The following is a 21,263-nucleotide window of genomic DNA, read 5'->3' as shown; positions in this document are numbered from 1 at the left end:
ATCAAAACCTCTGTACTTTTTAAAGTGTCCTTAAACCTATTCAGAAATTTCTAGCTGTGGTCTCCTGCTTTTGTCTTTGGTCTTTTTGAAAGCATGACATTTTAAAAGTGGGCTTGATGATTTCACAGGCTCTGCACTATTGCATGTCCCTCCTTCCCTGCCCACTTTCTGTTTTCTTTGATCAGGCGAGGGAACAGAATAATATTTAGCCGTTTGAATGTTTCCTTATTGTTGCCAGCATGGTGCTATAGAATCTCTTGGGAGACAGTTTTTCCACTTTTAACTCCTTGGTGATCTTTGCCCTCCAACTATTCCCCCCACTACACACCCCCAATACTGGCAACTGCCTCCTTTCTGCAACGCAGCCGTGTTAGGATCTATTTAATGTATTAATATAGGATGAAGCTGCTCTGTAGTCTAAAGGATGGCATGGACTTGTTGGGCTGAATAATTACAGTGCTATGCTTGCTAGGAAACAACTGGGACACAAGCGGGTTTTCAGTGTTGCTGAGTGAATCTGTTTCTACAGGTACCAGTTTCTAGAAGAGGCCTTCAACAATCAGAAGGTCATCATCGATACACTGACAGCCAAACTGCAGGAGAAGAGAAACTATATCCAGTACACGGCCAGTCAGATCCAGAACAGGTACGATGTGGGGTAGACTCCTCCCTCGTATTATCCCTTGTGCTTCATGTTGCTTTCTTCTCTTTCTTGGGAAGGAGGCACAAGAGTGTTGAGTACACCACCAGGTTCAGAAACAATTATTGCCCTTCACCCATCAGGCTCCTGAACCTAATGGATAACTTCACTCACCTCAATACTGAACTGATTCCACAATCAAAGGACTCACTTTCAAGCACTCTACACTAAAATAATAATAATTAAACACATAATATTTATTCAGTAATAATATTAATTAATGCACATTACTTATCAATTAATTGCTTTTGTATTTGCACAATTTGTCTTTTGCACTTTGATTGTTCATCACTCTTTGTGTGCATTCTTTCATTGATTTATTGTATTAATGAACTATGGGGGAGGAGATAAAAAGTAATTAGGTGCTTCAAAAGAGGGGGCTGAACATTGGCAGGAATGTGTGAGGGATCTGAGGGATGTGGAGAGATGTGTTAGACCTTTTTGTCATGTTCTTTTGTAGACCTCCCCAACCTTATTTCAAGATCCTGTCCTGATTGTTAATTGTTTAATAACTTCACCTGATCTAACAGCCCTCCATTGACCTCATCAAAACATTGTGAAGCACAAACAGAATGAGTAGGTTGACATGCTGACTAATCCTTTGCCTGTATAGATGCTGAAAGACTGTTTTGGGCGAGTGAGGAGTGTGACTTGTTTAAATTCTCTCCCTCCATCTCTGGCAATCATTGCTAGATTGAGCTGATTATAGCTTCTAGTTGCAATCAACTTGGATGTTTTTTAAGCCCTAACAGAGTGAATACAGGCAAGTAGGTGTGGTTGCCTGTAATGAGTCTTGCGTGAGTATATGGATACAGTGTTTTTTGATTTGGCCTAACCTGAGTAAGGCAGTTGGTAATAACTTTACATACTACCAAGCTCAGTGATCCTGCTTGTGTTACAGGATTAATGAAGTAAATGAAAACTGTAAGAAAGTTGAGCAGGACATCAAAGTGGCCGTCTTCACACTAATGATCGAGATCAACAAGAAAGGGAAAGCTTTGTTGCAACAGCTGGAGGTAAAATATTCTTTGGTTTCCTTTGAGGCTCCTTCACTTTTAGCCTCTTGCACACCCCCCTTTACTCTTCACTTCTGTCTGCTGTGGTGAACATTACTTCAGCCATCTAGGGATTAAGGTCCGGAATTTCCTCCTTCACCCCCCCACACTTCATAGTTCATCCTATTCCAGAAGAATCTGATGCAGTGGTACTGCATTGTGAGAGGGGCTGTATTTCGGAGGAACCTTTCAAATGAAGTACATCTAAGGTTGGAGCAAAAATCCACTCATCCAACAGGATATGCACCTGTTGTCCTGTTATCAAAATGCTGTTTGCTGGACACAACTGTGTTCAGAATTTTTCCTGTTCATGGTCATGTGTTTGAACAGTGTCTATACTTTGAAAGACCACATTGACTATAAAGTGATATGTACTGGGCTATGAAATGAGTTGTAATAATTTACATTTTTCCCACTGTAAAGAATTTTAATCTCACCGCAACAGGAGTCCCAGAGACTTGGGTTCAATCCTGATCTCCCAAAGGTGTCTGTGTGGAGTTTGGGTATTCTCCTTATTGTCATATGGGTTTCCTCCCACATCCTAAACACATCGGTAGGCTAAATGGCCGCTGCAAATTGCCCTTAGCTGTGGGTGAGTGCTGGAATCTGAGAAGAGTTGATGGGAATGTGGGAAGAATAACATTGGATGATGAGTGAAGTAGGTGCCAGGAGGTTGGAGAGGACAGTAGGCTTGTTTCTGTGCTGCATGATTATTGGAGGTATCCAAAGGCTTTAGATCTATTTGATTTACAAAGCATTATCTTAAATCAGCAGTGCTGATGGCTGATTTTTCTTTCTTTTGGGGCTTTTTTTTTTGCAGAGTGTAACCAAAGACCGCCAAGCAAAACTTCTCCAACAGCAACTTGAGATCTCTGGGCTCTCGAAGCAAGTGGAGCATGTCATGAACTTTGCAAAATGGGCTATCTCCAACAGAAGCAGCATAGCCCTGCTGTATAGCAAACGACTGGTACGTGATTAATGCACCATGGACGGTGACCACAGACCCTCTCCTTCGTCCTCAATTTGCAATGAAATTTACAGCACAGGCCTGGGTGGAATTTTTTGTAACCCAGACCACTGAGGCCACTTTTCTCTTGTTCCACCTCTGATGCTCTGGCAGCGACGCAGCAGCAAAACACGGTCATTACTTGGTGATTTGGATGGTTTACCAACCTAACAGACAAACCAGGCAGGCTGAGAAAGGGGCTGGGGTGGGCACTGGGAGCAGCTGACATCTCTCACCTCCAGACTGGGACAGAAATCCAGCTTGGGCATCTGCTGGCTTTAAGTTCTGGCTGTGTGTTTGAAAAGACACAATGCAGTCTCTGTTTTCATGCTGAAGCTGTGGACTTCACTGGTAGGGTTACATTTCCCGTTCCCCTTGAGAAAATTCCAGAGAGTTGTTGAAACAAATTAATGAAACTTGAATGCCTTGCTAAGCCACTTCACAGTGGAACTTGTGTCCACCAGATTCATAGGAGACCAGAGCCTAAAGCAGTCTAGACTGAGTGGGAGCAGAACACAGTTGCACTGGTATGTTGGTCTAACAGGTTTGAGGCTTCTTTTACTGAAAACAGCTTTCAATTCCAAGATATGAGGAATATTAATTTCAGCATCACAAATGTTAATAGTTGGCTTTGAACTAGTGTGCCCTGAATTGTACAGGTGACCGTCACATTAGTCATTCAAGTAACGGTAATTCGGCCTTTTAGAATCCGCAAATCACTGCCCAAAAATTTGAGATGCAAATAAAATCTGCTCTTACTGGACTAGTGTGGGGAGAATAAACAAAGTGACACAAAATGTTTTTTTTTTCCAACTTGCATTTCTTGAGCATTCACTGGTGATGTAGCATCGCATTGTGTTTTCTAGGAATGCAAACATTAAATAATGCGGACGTCACCTGTAATCCCTTTAAGATAATGATGAACACTGCATTAGTGTAGGGTGTACAAGCCTTTAAAGGGCAACACTTATGGGCAACGTAATTAAGTGAGGTCATTGATGTCTGGGCTGGATGCCCGGAGGATTGTACTGCTGGCTGTAGAACTCTTGCCTATGCTTGGAACTAAGTTATTTTGTTTCGGCAGAAGAAAAAGAGTGCTTTGCTTGAAGTTGGGGAATTTGCACAGGGATATCTGGAATGAGAAGAGTTCTATTCAACACAGACATTCCACATCAACATAGGGAAACTCAGCATGGTCTCGGTGAGATGGGCTGGTGTTTCTCAGCTGAGTACTTCTTTAGCAGCAACACTAGCTGAGAAATAGAGACCATAGGCTTGAGGTCACACATGTATGTTGCATTATAGCATTGAAAGCTTTCGGTATGTCAATGGCCAACCTCTCCTTTGATTGCAGATCACCTTTCAGCTGAGGTACATTCTTCGGGCTCGATGTGATGCCTCCCCGGTGGCTACCAGCTCTGTCCGGTTTCACTGTGACCCAACCTTCTGGGCCAAAAACGTTCTCAATTTGGGTAAGTTGGAATGAATAGCGGATATTGCAAACTTCAGTCAGGTTTTGAAGTAGCCAACTTTCTTTTAGTTTGGGAGTCTTTATTAGTTTGATGCCATTTGAGGCCTTAAGGTTAATGCGGCCACCTACTTTGTTCATGGTCTAGAGGTGCTGCATCACTGAGATGCTCCTGATGTAGGCCATATTTTCAACATCCACTGCTGCCCAGGAGTACATTAAGATAATTTCTTACCAAAATCAGTCAGCGTATTCGACCCCACTGATCCATTGTGCCTGATCTTTTTATCTCAGTGGGGTTTTCCTGCGCCAATCCTATCCACTTTGATTCTTTTAATACTGAAACAAAACTACTTTGAATTTACTCAGCAGATGAGTCGCTATTGCAGGGGTTCCCAAAGACCCTTTGGTTAATGGTAGAGGTCAGGGCATAAAAAAGATCGGAAACCCCTGCCCTATTGTCGTTTTGGGTAGAGAATTGCAAACTTCCCCTTGATAAAGAAGTTTCTTCTTAACTCTGTTCAAAATTGCAGACCCCTTATTGTGAGACATTGACTCCTGATTCTAGGCCACATGAGATGTCAAGTCTATATTTGTCCAGTAAGATTTTTTTATTTCAATGCAATCACCTTTCTTTCTTCTGAACCCTAGGCTCAGTCTGTTTAATCATCCCCTTAGAGTAAACCAGGAATAAATCTGCTAAGAGTGCTCTCTGTTGTCTACTGGCCTGTCCTTCAGATGGAACTTTAGATCAAATCCCCATCTGGTTCCTCAAAGGAGTGCAGAAGATCCCATGACATGAGAAGAGCCATCAAATACCCAGTGGGAAAACTGGACTAGGTTTCAGGGCAATCAGACTGAAAGACTTCTGTAAAGAGATCATGAGTGGCTAGACACTTGGTGGCCAGTATGGACTGTAAAGCCTATTTGCATGCTGTATGACTCGCATAGCTCTTTATGGGATCTTGCTCTGTTCAATTGGCTGTTGTGATTTTTTGCCACTTGTAAGGATGCTCTATGGTTTTTGAGCAGGCAGGCAGTAATCTCTTCTCTTATTAATAAAATGCTAGAGTTCAAACTCAAAAAGTTGCAGTTATAGTCATATGGTCAAGTACATGTATGCACAAATGCACTTGCAGCATCACAGGCCAATAACATTATATGAGCAGCATTCACAAGGAAAACAAACTAATCATATACACAATTTTTGCAAGAAAACATAGGACAAAAGGAAAGCTCACTTTAATGCAAAGTGATCAAAGCTGCCATAGTGTTGCTAAACTGTAGTGATTAGGATTGTGCTGGTTGGTTCAAGAACCAGACAATTGAAGGGAAGTAGTTGTCCTTGAACCAGGTGATGTGGGACTTCAGGCTCCTGTATCTCCTGTCCCATGGTAGCCTTGTAAGATTAGCTGGCGTGGCCTGGATGGTGGCGACTGGTTCTGAAAGGGGCAGGGGGTGGGATTGAAATGTCTGTTTGTCTGTTCTGTATTGTTGATCCAAACTCAGAACTGGAAAAGGTTGTAGTGATGGAGGGTTACTCCATAGTTTGGTCTAAAATAGAAGGTCTGTGATGGCTTTTTCTCTCCGACTGCCGATAGGTTCCCTGGTCTTGGATAAGAGTCCAGTTCCATCCAGCAGTGGTCCTAATGTGCCAACGGGACCAAGCCTGCAGCCCCAGGACAATAACACGGGCAAGGTTCAAGGGCAGATTAACCTGGCCCAGTTGCGCCTGCAGCACATGCAGCAGCAAGCCATGGCTCAGAGAATTCAGCAGCGCATGCACCAGATGAGACCCATCTTACCAGGTGCCCAGCAGCCCAGGTCTCAGGGCCCAACCCTGGCTCAGCAACAGCCACCTCTGTCTCCTAGCAACCAGGTAAGCTACTATAACTAAACATTTTGAATGTCAGAGTCAACTATGATTACCGTTGACTTATAATTCTGACAAGGATCTACGGCTTGTAATGCTAACTGCTTTTCAGAATTGGAGTCATACAGCTGACCATCAATCACTCATTTTTACAATAATTCTACACTTCTCCCAACATTCTTCTTTACACTCCCCAGATTCTACTGTAAAACTAAATACAGTGGCTATAAAAAGTATTCACCCCCTTGGAAGTTTTACCAACATTGAATCGCAGTGGATTTAATTTGGCTTTTTTGACACTTATCAACAGATAATGACTTTTTCACATCAAAGTGAAAACAGATCACTACAATAATTAATCTAAAATAATTACAAAGTCATCTAAAATAATTACAAATATAAAACACATTAATTGATTGCATGAGTATTCATCCCCCTTTAATATGACACACCAAATCATCACTGGTGCAGCCAATTAGTTTTAGAATTTGCATAATTAGTTAAATGGAGATCTGTTTTTGGAGACCTGGGTGCAGTCAAGGTGTTTCAATTGATTGTGGTAAAAATACTCTTGTATCTGGAAGGTCCAACTGCTGATAAGTCAGTATCTTGGCAATTTAATTGGCCATGAAGTCACAAGAACATTCCAAGCAACTCTCAAAAAAGTTATTGAACAGCACAAGTCAGGAGATGGATACAAGAAAATTTCGAAGTCACTGAATATCCCTTGGATTACAGTGAAGTCAATCATCAAGAAATGGAAAGAAAATCTCACAGCTGTAAATCTGCCTAGAGCAGGCTGTCCTCAAAAATGGAGTGACCATGCAAGAAGGGGACTAGTAAGGGATACCACCAAGAGACCTGTGACAACTCTGGAGGAGATTCAGCTTCAGTGGCAGAGATGAGAGAGACTACGCATAAAACAACTGTTGTCCAGTTGCTTCACCAGTTGCAGCTTTTTAAGAGAGTGGCAAAGAGAAGGCCACTGTTGGAAAAAAAAAAGAAATCTCATCTCGAGTTTGCCAGAAGTCATGTGGGAAACTCTGAAATCAGCTGGAAGAAGGTTCTATGGTCTGATTAAACCAAAATTGAACTTTTTGGCCATCAGACTAAACACTATGTTTGGCATAAACCAAATGCCACATATAATCAAAAACACAACAGCCCTCCCGGGAAGCATGGTGGTGGCAGCAGCACGCTGTGGGGGTACTTCACTGCAGCAGGTCCTGGAAGGCTTGTGAAGGTAGAGGGTAAAATGAATGCAGCAAAATACAGGGAAATCTTGGAGGAAAACCTGATGCAGTCTGCAAGAGAATTGTGACATGGGAGAAGATTTGTTTTCCAGCAAGGCAATGACCCCAAAACTACACATGAAAGGCTAAGAAACAAAGTAATGTCCTGGAGTGGCCAGGTCAGAGTCTGTATTCAATCCAATTGAGAATTTGTGGCTGGATTTGAAGAGGGCTGTTCATTCATGATTCTCATGCAATCTGACAGAGCTTGAGTAGTTCTGTAAAGAAGAATGGGGGAAAATTGCAGTGTCCAGATATGCAAAGCTGAGAGACCTATCCACGCAGACTCGAGGCAGTAATTGCTGCCAGAGGTGCATCTACTAAATACTGACTTGAAAGGGGTGAGTAATTGCATAATCAATTATTTTGTGTTTAATAATTGTAATAAGTTTACACCAATTTGTAGAAATTTGTTTTCAGTTTGATTCAAGAGTCTTTTCTGTTGATAAGTGTTAAAAAGCCAAATTCAATCCACTGTGATTCAATGTTGTAAAATAATAAAATGTGAAAACTTCCAAGGGGTGGGGTAAATAATTTTTGTAGGCACTGTACTACGGGAAATTTGCAGTGGCCAATTGTATTTACGTTAAGGAGAGCATGGTCAGTAACCCATACTGTTATAAGGAGAGCATGCAAACTCTGTGCAGCCTACGCTGGAGTTCAGGATTGATCTGGGTCGCTGGGTCTATGAGGCATGAGCACTACCATATGCACTACTGCATTGCTTCAGGTACTGCCCAACTAATTTCCAGCTAGCATGTGCCATTTTCATTTGCTATAACAAAAATGGAGATGTGACAGTTTATCTTCCTGTAATAGTGATGGACTTCCAGCAGGTATTGCTTGTGAAACCCCTACTCAACTGCCAGATGCATACATATTGGTAATGCTTAACTTTTAAGGAACCAAGTCTTAAAAAGTTCTGAATCCTGAAATTTTGGCTTGGATGATGGATATTGTTGTATGCACTTAAGTGTTTTTTTCCCTCAATCAGAACTTGCAATGATTTGTCTGCAAATAGTAGTTTTCAGTAGTTTTAACTGAAGTGGAAGAATGCTTTCAAGAATAAGAGATGTTTCCCAGTTAAAAGATAGAAATCTACAGCACATTACAGATCCTTCAGCCTACAATGTTGTGCAGACCATGTAACTTACTCTTGAAACTGTCTAGGATTACCCTACCGCATAGCCCTCTATTTTCCTAAGCTCTATGTACCTATCTGAGAGTCTCTTAAAAGACTCTGTTGTATCTGCCTCCACTACCGTTGCTGGCAGTGCATTCCACACACCCACCCCGACATCCCTTCTGTACCTACTTCTGAGCACCTTAAAACTATACCCCCTTGTGTTAGCCATTTCAGCCCTGGGAGAAAGCCTCTAGCTATCCACACAATCAATGCCTCCCATTATCTTATACACTTCTATCAGGTCACCTCTCATCTTCTGTTGCTCCGAGGAGAAAGGGCCAAGTTCCCTCGACCTATTCTCATAAGGCATGCTCCCCAATCCAGGCAACATCCTTGTAAATCTCCTCTGCACTCTTTCTATTGTATAGTTGGATGGAGACTGATGTTCTATGTGGTGTGTTGGCTTCCTACCCTCTAGAATAAGATTCACATCCACACCAGATTAAGAGGATAAAGTCTGTCATGTGTGTTACAGGAACTAAGTCTTCCTATGGGTCAGATTGTGATGTGGGCACAGATCTTTGATATTCTGAAACCCTTTCTTTATACCAATTGTCAAGCTTGCTCAGACATTACTGTCTGCGTTGGTGCAGCATCCTCTCGCAATATGCGAAAACTACTGTGAGCTGTCAGGTCAGCAGAAAAAGTCATTGGCTAGAGTCTACCATCACAGCAGGACTTGTATGTCTCCAGGACAATGAAGTGGGAAGGAAAAATCAAAGAGGACACAAGCCACCTATCAAACCCCTTTTTCCAAATGCTCCTGATTGGAAAGTGACATAATGTGGCGACCCAATTACTAGCACACTCGAACCGGCTGACAATTAGCCAGAGTGCAGGGACAAAGGAAGAAAACCTGAGGGGGTTTCAGTAGGGCCTCTCAAGGTATCTGGTGGGAGAGACAGGCTTTAAAAGCAAGACTGTGGAGTTGAAATAAACTTAGTCTTTGGCTGCAGTTTACTGACTCAGTGTCGTTATTTTAGCGCTGCGTGTAGCACACCGCTACAATTGGTGACCCCGACGGTCCAAATGTTTTTGGACCGTAGATGGCAGACGCTGCATTTGTTAATGCGGTTTCCTTGAAGCTGCCAAGCTTCTGGACGCTACAACCTCACCTATGGTTTCAGCAAGCAGAAGCCCAATTCCATGTTCGGCAGATAACCTCAGAGGACACCCGTTACTACTACGTGGTGAGCTCCCTCGACCAGGACACAGTGGCCCAGGTCGCGGAGTTCGTACAGTCTTCCCCGGCGGACGGCAGGTACACGGCATTCAAAGCCCTGCTCATAGGGACTTTCGGGCTCTCCCGCCGTGAGCGAGCTGCCCGTTTACTGCACCTGGATGGCTTGGGAGACAGGCCCCCATCAGCTTTAATGAATGAGATGTTGTCTCTGGCCGACGGACACACACCCTGCCTCATGTTTGAGCAGGCATTCCTGGAGCAGCTGCCCAAGGACATACGCCTGCTGCTGTCCGACGCGGATTTCAGCGACCCCCGGAAGGTGGCAGCCCGGGCGGACTTGCTGTGGAACGCCAAGAAGGTGAGTGGGGCGTCCATCGCACAGATCACCCGGCCACGCTCCCAGCAGCAAACCAGTCCAGGCCCGGCCGCAGAGCCCGCTAAACACAGAGGCTGGGGTGTGGAGCCCAACGAGCAATGGTGTTTCTACCACCAGCGGTGGGGCGCAGAAGCCCGCCGTTGTCGCCCGCTCTGCCAGTTCCCGGGAAACGCCAGGGCCAGCAGTCGCTGATGGCTATGGCGGCTGGCCATCGGGATAGCCTCCTGTATGTGTGGGACAGCAGGTCGGGACGCCGGTTTTTGGTCGACACCGGTGCCGAGATCAGCGTCTTACCTCTGACAAGTTACGGCACCCGCAGCAGGGCGCCGGGTCCCCCCCTGCGGGCCGCGAACGGCAGCACTATAAGGACTTATGGCACCCGTCCGGTGCAGCTACGGTTCGACTCCAGCCAGTTTACGTGGGACTTCACACTGGCCGACGTAGCCCACCCGCTTCTGGGTGCGGATTTCTTGCCTGCCCAGGAAGAGACTGGTTCACGCCGAGACCTTTCAGACGTTCTCCCTGGGTGCAGCCCAGTTGCCAGCCCCTCACCTCGGCTCCATCACGCTGTCCGACAACGACTTCACCAGGGTCCTGGCGGATTTCCCATCGGTTCTGGCACCGCAGTTCGCGGCAGCCATGCCCCAACACGGCGAACAGCACCACATCCTGACACAGGGACCACCCCTCCATGCCCGCGCTCGGCGGCTTCCCCCGGACAAGCTCCGACTGGCGAAAGAGGAGTTCAAGAGGATGGAGGAATTGGGGATCATTCGGCGGTCCGACAGCCCATGGGCCTCCCCCCTGCACATGGTGCCCAAAGCGACAGGGGGCTGGAGACTGTGCGGCGACTACCGCAGGCTGAACGAGGCTACAACACCGGACGCTACCCTGTGCCACACATTCAGGACTTTGCAGCAAACCTGCACGGCGCGCGGATCTTCTCCAAGGTAGACCTCATCCGCGGATACCATCAAATCCCGATGCATCCGGACGACGTCCCCAAAACGGCTCTCATCACCCCATTCGGTCTTTTTGAGTTCCTCCGCATGCCGTTTGGCCTGAAGAATGCCGCACAGACGTTCCAGCGGTTGATGGACGCGGTGGGACGCGACCTGGACTTCGCATTCATCTATTTGGACGACATCCTCATAGCCAGCAGCAGTCGTCAGGAGCATCTGTCCCACCTCCGACAACTCTATGCCCGGCTGAGTGACTACGGTCTAACGATCAACCTGGCTAAATGCCAGTTCGGGCTCGACACCATTGCCTTCCTGGGCCACAGGATTACCACAGACGGGGCAACCCCTCTGCCCGCTAAGGTAGATGTGGTCCGCCATTTCCCCCGACCCACCATGATCAAAGGCCTTCAGGAATTCGTAGGTATGGTCAATTTCTACCACCACTTCCTCCCTTCAGCTGCCCGGATCATAAGCCCCCTGTTCGCTTTGCTGTCCGGTCCGGGCAAGGACATTACCTGGGACGAGGTGTCCGCCGCCGCTTTCATTCAAACGAAGGATGCCTTGGCGAACGCCACGATGCTAGTGCACCCCAGAATGGACGTCCCTACCGCCCTCACAGTGGACGCATCTAATACGGCAGTCGGTGGGGTACTGGAGCAGCTCATCACGGGCCGCTGGCAACCCCTGGTGTTTTTCAGCAAACACCTGCGGCCACCCGAGCTCAAATACAGTGCTTTCGACCGGGATCTGTTGGCGCTATACCTGGCAATCCGGCATTTCAGGTACTTCTTAGAAGGTAGGCCCTTCACCGCGTTCACGGACCACAAACCGCTTACCTTTACATTCACAAAGGTGTCCGATCCCTGGTCGTCCCGCCAGCAGCGCTATCTGTCCTACATCTCTGAATACACGACGGACGTCCGGCACGTCTCGGGTAAGGACAATGTCGTGGCGGATGCGCTCTCTCGCCCTAACATTCATGACCTTTCCCAAGGGGTAGACTTTGAGGCACTTGCTGAGGCACAGTTGGCAGATGAGGAGATCCCGTGTTACAGGACCGCAGTCTCCAGTTTGCAGCTCCAGGACCTCCCCGTAGGCCCAGGCGAGAGGACCCTACTCTGTGACGTCGCCACCGGCCAGCCCCGTCCCGTCGTCCCGGCACCTTGGCGATGACGTGTGTTCGACTCCATTCATAACTTGGCGCACCCCTCCATCCGCACTACCGTCCGGATGGTCTCCAGCAGGTTCGTTTGGCACGGACTCCGCCAACAGGTCCGTGACTGGGCCAGAATGTGCATGCACTGCCAAACAGCCAAGGTGCAGCGACACACCAAGGCCCCGCCGCAGCAGTTCCACCCCACCCACCGGCGTTTCGACCACATTCATGTGGATATCGTGGGCCCCCTGCCAGTGTCGTGCGGGGCACGGCACCTCCTGACTATCGTGGACCGGTTCACAAGATGGCCAGAGGCGGTCCCACTCACCGACACCACCTCTGAATCTTGCGCCCGGGCACTGATCGCCACCTGGGTGTTCCGCTTTGGTGTACCGGCCCACATTACCTCCGACAGAGGCGCCCAGTTCACCTCCAGCCAGTGGTCAGCGATGGCCAGCCTGTTGGGGACTCAGATGCACCACACCACTGCCTACCACCCACAATCGAACGGACTGGTGGAGCGTTTCCACCGTCACCTGAAGTCGGCTCTCATGGCCCGCCTGCGCGGAGCTAACTGGGCGGACGAGCTTCCCTGGGTCCTACTCGGCATCCGCACGGCGCCCAAGGACGATCTGCACGCTTCGTCGGCCGAGTTGGTGTACGGCGCACCCCTGGTCGTTCCTGGGGAGTTCATACCAGCCCCAAGGGAGCGAGAGGACGAACCCGCAGCAGTCCTGGGCAGACTACGCGAGAGGCTCGGTGCCCTGGCCCCCGTACCCACTTCGCAGCATGGGCAGCACCCGACCTGCGTACCCAAAGACCTGCAGAACTGTAAGTTTGTGTTTGTACGACGGGGCGGGTATCGGCCACCGCTGCAACGGCCCTACGAGGGGCCATTTACAATGATCAGAAACGACAGGTCCACGTTCGTGCTGGACGTTGGGGGGAGAGAGGAGGTTTTCACGGTGGACCGACTCAAACCGGCCCATGTGGACTTGGCGCAACCGGTCGAGTTTCCGGCACCGCGGCGCAGAGGCCGACCTCCCAAACAGGGTCCGGCCCAGACTGTGGACATTGGGGGGTATTGCCGGTTCTGGGGGGGGGTTATGTGGCGACCCAATTACTAGCACAGTCGAACCGGCTGACAATTAGCCAAAGTGCAGGGACAAAGGAAGAAAGCCTGAGGGGGTTTCAGTAGGGCCTCTCAAGGTATCTGGTGGGAGAGACAGGCTTTAAAAGCAAGACTGTGGAGTTGAAATAAACTTAGTCTTTGGCTGCAGTTTACCGACTCCGTGTCGTTATTTTAGCGCTGCGTGTAGCACACCGCTACAATAAGGCTATTACAACAGAAATCCTCGTTCCATTTTAGTAGTTTCTTCCTTTCAGGAACTGGTCTGATCAACCATACTGTTCAGCCACCCCATCCCCTCTATCTATTACCTCAGTCCTGGCACTGCACTGTAAACACTTTAAACCACTTTTATAATGCTATTTTTGTTGTAAATTCATGCTGGTATTTATGCATGTTTTACATCAAATCTATATTTTAATATCTAATATATTTTTGTGTGATTCTTTAGAAGGGAAAAGACGAAATGTGAAAGTAAGCTAACAAACAACATAAGTGGATAGTAAAAGCTTTTTCAACTGTGTAAAAAAAGAGAAATGAGAGTAGATATAGGACTGCTAGAAAATGGGACTGGAAAAATAATAACAGGAGACAAGAAGATGGCAGATGAACTAAATGAGTATTTTGCATCAGTCTTCACTGTAGAAGTCACTAGCAGTGTGAGGGAAGAGAAACGAGTGCAGTTACTATTACGAAGGAGAAAGTGCTCAAAAAGCTGGAAGACCTAAGGGTATATAAGTCACCTGGACCAGATGAACTGCACCCAGGGTTCTGAAAGAGAGAGGGATAGAGATTATGGAGGCATTAGTAATGACCTTTCAAAAATCATCAGACTCTGGCATGGTACTAGAGGATTGGAAAATTGCAAATGTCACTCCACTCTTTTAAGAAAGGAGGAAGGCAGCAGAAAGGAAATTATAGACCAGTTAGCCTGACCTCCGTGGTTGGGAAGATGTTGGAGTCAATTGTTAAGGATGAGGTTACAGAGTACTTGGTGACACAGGACAAGATAGGACAAAGATTGGAATTCTTTGAGGAATTTACAAGTAGGATAGATAAAGGGGATGCAGTGGATGTTGTATATTTGGACTTTCAGAAAGTCTTTGACAAGGTGCCAAAGAGGCTGCTTACTAAGTTAACGCATTGTATTACAGGAAAGTTACTGGCATAGTTAGAGCATTGGCTAATTGATGGGACACAGTGAGTAGGAATAAAAGGACCATTTTCTGGTTGGCTGCCAATAACAAGTGGTATTCCACAGCGGTTGGTGTTGGGACCGCTTCTTTTTATGCTGTATATCAATGACTTAGATGATGGAATAGATGCCTTTGTTGCCAAGTTTGCAGATGATACAAAGGTTAGTGGAGGGGCGGGTGGTGTTGAGGAAAAAGGTAGGCTGCAGAAGGACTTAGATTAGGAGAATGTGCAGGAAAGTGGCAAATGAAATACAATGTTCAAAAATGCATGGTCATGCATTCTGGTAGTAGAATTAAATGTGCAGACTATTTTCTAAAAGGGGAGAAAATCCAAAAAAATATGAGATGCAAAGGGACTTGAGAGTCCTTGTGGAGAACACCCTAAAGGTTAACTTGCAGGTTGAGTTGGTAGTGAGGAAGTCAAATGCAGTGTTAGCACTCATTTTAAGAGGTCTGGAATACAAGAGCAGGGTTGTGATGCTGAGGCTTTATAAGGCACCGATAAGGCCTCACCCTGAGTATTTTGAACAGTTTTGGGCTCCTTGTCTAACAAATGATGGCTGGCATTGGAGAGGATTCAGAGGAGGTTCACAAGGATAATTCTGGGAGTGAAAGGGTTAATGTATGAAGAATGTTTGATGGCTCTGGGTCTGTACTCACTGGAATTTAGAAGGATGAGGGGGAATCTCACTGAAACCTTTCAAATGTGGAAAGGATGTTTCCTATGTTGGGGGAGGTTGGGACAAGAGGGCACAGACTCAGGATAGCAGGGCGTCCACTTAAAACAGATGCAGCAAAATTTCTGTAGCCAGAGGGTGGAGAATTTGTGGAATTTGTTACCACAGGCAGCTGTGGAGGTCAGGTCATTGAGTGTATTTAAGGTAGAGATTGATAGGTTCTTGATTGGACACAGCATCAAAGGTTACAAGGAGAAGGCCAGGGAGTGGGTCTGAGGAGGTGGGAAAAAAGGATCAGTCACAATTGAGTGGTAGAGCAGACTTAATGGGCCAAATGGCCTAATTCTGCTCCTATGTCTTATGGTCTTAAGGTAGAATGGAGAAAATTTTAATCAGTAGCAGACTAGGTGATTCAGTGGTGAGCTTTCTCTGCTTGAAGTCCATAAATAAATTGGATCAAAACACCACTGCATATTGTTCACATCTGTCTACTTCTGTTTTGTTTAGCACAAATACAGCATACCATTGACCTAATTCAGTCAGGCTCAATGGCTCACTGATACTGATTAGGAGCAATCTATGGAGCAGAAGTTGTATGTGTCCAGGTCTGCACACTACTGGGTGACATAAAGAGATCACTGCTCATATCAAGGAGAACGTATCCTGGCATTGCTCAACCAGCATGAATATATGATGAATAATTTGTGAATTATTGAGATGGGAGACATTCATGCCTCAGAATGGGAAATGTTTTCTCTTTGCCCAACAGTATGTGGCATTTTCTAAGGCATGGGTTGGCACATGTGGTTCAGCTCCATATCACAGTTTGTCCAGACTTTACTGAGAATGAGCAGGAGATCCAGGAGCTAATTAATTGCAGAGGCTTTCCAATTGGAAGCTCCATTGAGCTGAAGGGAGAAAAGAAACAGCCCAACAACAACTTAAAGGCCAAGGTCCAACAATCATTGTCCTGTGACCAAAACTGCTGATGGTGTGTGGAAAGAGCGTAGGAGATCTGTTTCTCACTAAAACCACAATATACAATTGTTCTTCAGCACTGCCAAAACCATTTATAACCAAAGCAACCCCAGATCTCATCCCAGTGGGAGCCAGCACAGAGGAGAGCTTATTAAGGCCAGAGAGGCCGTCAGCTCTTACTCAAAAGAACACTTAGAGAAATTTTCCAGTGGAAAGTCTGGGCTTGATCCATGACTATATTCCACAGCACAACATGCTCTTCAGTTTAGTTGCCACCCAGATCAACTAGAGTTGCAATTGTCATTTATCAAGCAAAAAGTCAAGGCCTTGGGAGCACACAGTGTCCCTGCTGAAACTTGATGGCTTGTTGGCCTAACATAATTTCCAACGTGTACGAAGAATGGACATGCTGAAATTGTGACTGTGTTCAAGAAAGAGATACATCTAGCTACAGAGAGGTCTTCCAGCCCTCTGTCACCTGCCAGACCCTCCTCCACAGCCACCTGCCACTGACTGCAGAGCTGCTGTGTGGATTCTGTACGTCTGGAGAACATGATCTTCATGGTGTGGCAACTCCAAGCAAAAACACAGGAACCAGTGTTGACCACCCTACACAGTCCTTTTAGAAATTACAAGAACCTTTAAATATGTCACCCAAGTGAGACATTGGCTGTCTCCATTTTATGTTTGCCACCTGATGACAGGGAAGCTGGGATTCCCATAGTTTCTGCACAGATCCAATCAGAATCAAGTTTACTATAACTGACATATGTCGTGACATTTGTTGTTTTATGTCAGCAGATCATAAAAGTTTTAAAAATAAAGTTCTGCAGAAGACAAATATGGAGGTAGTGTTCATGGACCATTCAGAAATGTAGTGGAGCGGAAGAAGGTGTTCTTAAAACATCGAGCGTAGGTTATCAGACTCTCGTACTTTTTCTCTGATGGTGCTTAAGCAAAGGTGGTGAGGGTTCTTAACGATGGATGCCATTTTCTTGAGGCTCAGCCTCATGAAGCTGTCTTCTATGGTGGGGAGGATTGTGCCCATGATGGAGCTGGCCGAGTCTACACACTCTGGAGCCTCTTTCAGTTCTGTGCGTTGGAGCCTCCATACCTGGCCGTGATGCAAACGTCAGAATGCTCTCCATGGGCACATCTGTCGAAACCTGTAGCACTCTTTGGTGACATACTAAATCTCTTCAAGCTCTAAATGAAGTAGAGCAGCTGGCATGCCTTCTTTGTGTCTTCTCATTGTTAACCATCATGAGGTACAGAAGCCTGAAGGCTCACATTCAGCGATTCAGGAACAGCTTCTTCCCCTCTGTCATCTGATTTCTAAATGGACATTGAAGCCATGAACTTTAAAAAAAAATTTTGTTTTTGCACTACTGATTTAATTTAACTATTTAATGTACATATACTTACTCTAATTCAATTTCCCCCCTATATTATCATGTTTTGTAATGTACATTAACAAATTTCATGATACATGCCGGTGATATTAAACTTGATTCTGATTGCATCGATGTGTTGGACCCAAGATGGACCCAGGAATTTGGAGCTGCTCACGTTTTCTACCACCTACCCCTTAATGCGAACTGGTGTGTGTTCTCCCAACTTGCCGTTCCTGAAGTTCATAAACAGTTTCTTGGTCTCCGTAACGATGAGTTCGAAGTTGTCGTTGCAACACCACTGTCACTGTTGCAACCCCTTTTCCATTGCACCTCTCCCTCCTCAATCACTGCAGTGTGGGATCTCACAGTCACAAGTACCTTGCTGCAGTGGAATGAATCTACTGGATAAATGGGTATGGGAATCTTCTACTGATATCACTCCAACTCTGTCATCGAGCTGTAGCATATGCACAAGACAAGCTCCGAGTCATCATTTTTACTTGTTCACTGAAGCACAGGAGAATGAGCCGGACACGAACCGTCTTCAAAACAAAAGATTTCCGCTAACCTGTCCTTGCCTGCACAATGCCTCCTGTCCAAAAATAAAGTTATACCACAATAGCGAGGGAAGATGTTCACATAGAAGTGGAGGGATGGGTTAGTAAATTTGCTGGTGACACAAAGGTTGGAGGTGTTGTGGATAGTGTGGGGGGCTGTCAGAGGTTACAGCGGGACATAGATAGGATGCAAAACTGGGCTGAGAAGTGGCAGATGGAGTTCAACCCAGATAAATGTGAGGTGGTTCATTTTGGTAGGTCAAATATGATGGCAGAATATACTATTAATGGTAAGACTCTTGGCAGTTTGGAGGATCAGAGGGATTTTGGGGTCCGAGTCCATAGGATACGAAAGCTGCTACGCAGGTTGACTCTGTGGTTAAGAAAGCATACGGTGCATTGGCCTTCATCAATCTTGGGATTGAGTTTAGGAGCCAAGAGGTAATGTTGTAGCTATATAGGACCCTGGTCAGACCCCACTTGGAGTACTGTGCTCATTTCTGGTTGCCTCACTATAGAAAGGATGTGGAAACCATAGAAAAGATGCAGAAGAGATTTACAAGAATGTTGCCTGGATTTGGGAGTATGCCTTGAGAATAGGTTGAGTGAACTTGGCCTTTTCTTCTTTGAGTGATGGAGGACGAGAGGTGACCTGGTAGAGGTGTATAAGATGATGAGAGGCATTGATTGTGTGGATAGTCAGAGGCTTTTTCCCAGGACTGAAATGGCTAACGTGAGAGGGCACAGTTTTAAGGTGTTTGGAAGTAGGTACTCTGTTGAGAGTTTTACTGGTGATAAACTTTACTTGCCATATACATTTACATGCATTGGGAATTTACTGAGGTGTGTTAGTGCTACATGCAAAAAGAAATGACAACATCCACCAATTATAAAGAGTAAAGAATGATATAAATCTAATGTTAGAAGTATGAATATAGAGTAAAATGTGCACAAATATATAAATACCAATATAAGGAAAAGATTCAATTTGTGCTCAAAGACTCTGAAAGGTATGTTACAACTTCAGCGATTTATGAGAATTGCTGAAGATTCTTTTGAAGATTGGTTAAAGTAGAGAAGGTGAATTTGGGAAGGTACTGTGAGCCTTGAGTTTCTTCTGGAAAGCTGAACATAAACAATAGAGGAAATCCCATCACTAAGATACTAATCACCCTTCTGGCCAACAGGCATTTCCTTCCCACCTCTGGTGGAGTTTGCAGGTTCCATTGTGGCCTTGCCAGCCACCTCAGAAAGGGAAGCAAGTTGTCCTTATTCCTGAAGAACCTCATCAGAGAACAAGCACAGCCTTTTACCACTTTGTTCACTGGCCATTGTGTGACTTTTTGAAATGATGCAGCCATTCTAGGATTGATGTACGCAGACTCCAGGAAACAACTTCTGATGTTGCGGGTCCGTATTAAATAGTACAGGTGGTTCTGCTGTAATATGTTTCTGTATTGTTAATTGATTATAATGTGATTGATAGATTAGAGAATGCTTTGCATTAAGTACATTGGTTTTGGTGTGACTGCGATTGAGAAAACCTGTTTAAGCATGTACTTTGAAGGCAACCACAGCCTATTCTATAACGGAGTTTTCTTGGGAATGATAACTAATCATGTTATAGCAAAACTACTTGTACCTTTATTTAGACCATCTGGAAAGAGATCATAATGATGGACTTGTGCCTCTGATCCCAGGAGTTGTGAAGGCCACCTGGGTTGATGAATGGCCCGGTAGCACGGTAGTTAGCAGAACACTATTACAGGTACAATTGCCAGTTAACGCGGGTTCAATTCCCGCCACTCTCTGTAAGGGGAGATGTGATGTAACTCACATGTGATGGAGGCCATTACTTACTTACAAAACCAAACCTGACATCCTGAGTAGCTGTGATGCGTCACTCCCAGAAGAGCTCAATGCCTTTTATGTATGCTTTGAAAGGGAGAATAAAACTACACCTGTACAAATTCCTGCAGCATCTGGTGATCCTAGGGTCTCTGTCTTGGAGGCTGACTTAATATCTCTCAAGAGGATGAACCCTTGCAGGGCAAAAGGCTCTGATGGTGTACCCGATGGTGCTCTGAATACCTGTGCCAACTAACTGGCGGGTGTATTCAAGGACATCTCAATGCTGTAGTCAGAGGTTCCCACCTGTTTCAAAAGGGCAACAGTCGTACTATTGCCTCAGAAAAGCAGAATAAGCTGCCTCAATAACTATTGCCCAGTGGCACTCACATCTACTGTGATGAAGTGCTTTGAGAGGTTGGTTATGATTAGAATTAACTCTTGCCTGGGCAAGGACCTGGACCCTCTGGAATTTGCCTATCGCCATTGTAGGTCTATAATAGAAGCAATCTCACTGGCTCTTCACTCAGCCTTGGATCTCCTGGATAATGGTAATACTTGTGTCTGGCTGCTGTTCATTGACTTTTCACCAGGATACCACAGTCTATGTGGATCAAAAACACCATCTCCTTGCCGACAATCTAGAACACTGCTCACTGCTCTATTCTCTGCACCCATGATTGTCCGGATAGACATAGCTCAATGGCATCTGTTAATTTGCTGACAGTACAACTATTTGCAGAACTTCAGATGGTGACAAGGAGAAGTGCAGGATCAGCTGGTTAAGTGGTCTCACAGCAACAACCTTGCATTCAACGTCAGGAAGACTAAGGAATTGATTGTGGAAGGGGAAGTTGAGGGAGCACACACTAGTCCTCATTGAGGGATCAGAAGTGGAAAGGGTGAGCAGTTTCAAGTTCCTAGGTGTCAGCATCTCTGAAGATCTATCCTCGGCCCAACGTATGGACGCTATTACTAAGAAGGCACAGCAGCGAACTGTATTTTATTAGGAGTTTGAAGAGAATTGATATGTCACCAAAGACGTGCAAATTTCTAAAGATGTATTGTGAAGAGCATTCTAACTGGTTGCATCACCATCTGGTATGGAGGGGCCACTGTACAAGATTGGAAAAAGCTGCAGAAAGTTGTAAACTCGGTTAGCTCCATCGTGGGCACCAGCCTCCCCAGCATCCAGGATATTTTCAAAAGGTGATGCCTCAAAAAGGA

The 21,263-nt window shown here is 45.8% G+C and overlaps 1 protein-coding gene across 2 annotated transcripts in view; it reads left to right on the top strand.

Annotated features, from left to right (window-relative positions):
* LOC140734686 (transcription intermediary factor 1-alpha-like) overlaps positions 1-21,263 on the top strand; it is a 170,998-nt gene that overhangs the window by 114,213 nt on the left and 35,522 nt on the right. For both annotated transcript variants that reach the window (XM_073058983.1, XM_073058984.1), the window contains exons 5-9: positions 530-646; positions 1,602-1,716; positions 2,576-2,722; positions 4,116-4,233; positions 5,831-6,108. In XM_073058983.1, the coding sequence (XP_072915084.1) occupies positions 530-646; positions 1,602-1,716; positions 2,576-2,722; positions 4,116-4,233; positions 5,831-6,108 (775 nt within the window). The remainder of the gene's footprint in view (positions 1-529; positions 647-1,601; positions 1,717-2,575; positions 2,723-4,115; positions 4,234-5,830; positions 6,109-21,263) is intronic.

The sequence above is a fragment of the Hemitrygon akajei genome, chromosome 10, assembly GCF_048418815.1.
Source record: "Hemitrygon akajei chromosome 10, sHemAka1.3, whole genome shotgun sequence".
NCBI lineage: Eukaryota > Metazoa > Chordata > Chondrichthyes > Myliobatiformes > Dasyatidae > Hemitrygon > Hemitrygon akajei.
This window is presented reverse-complemented; position numbering and strand designations above follow the sequence as displayed.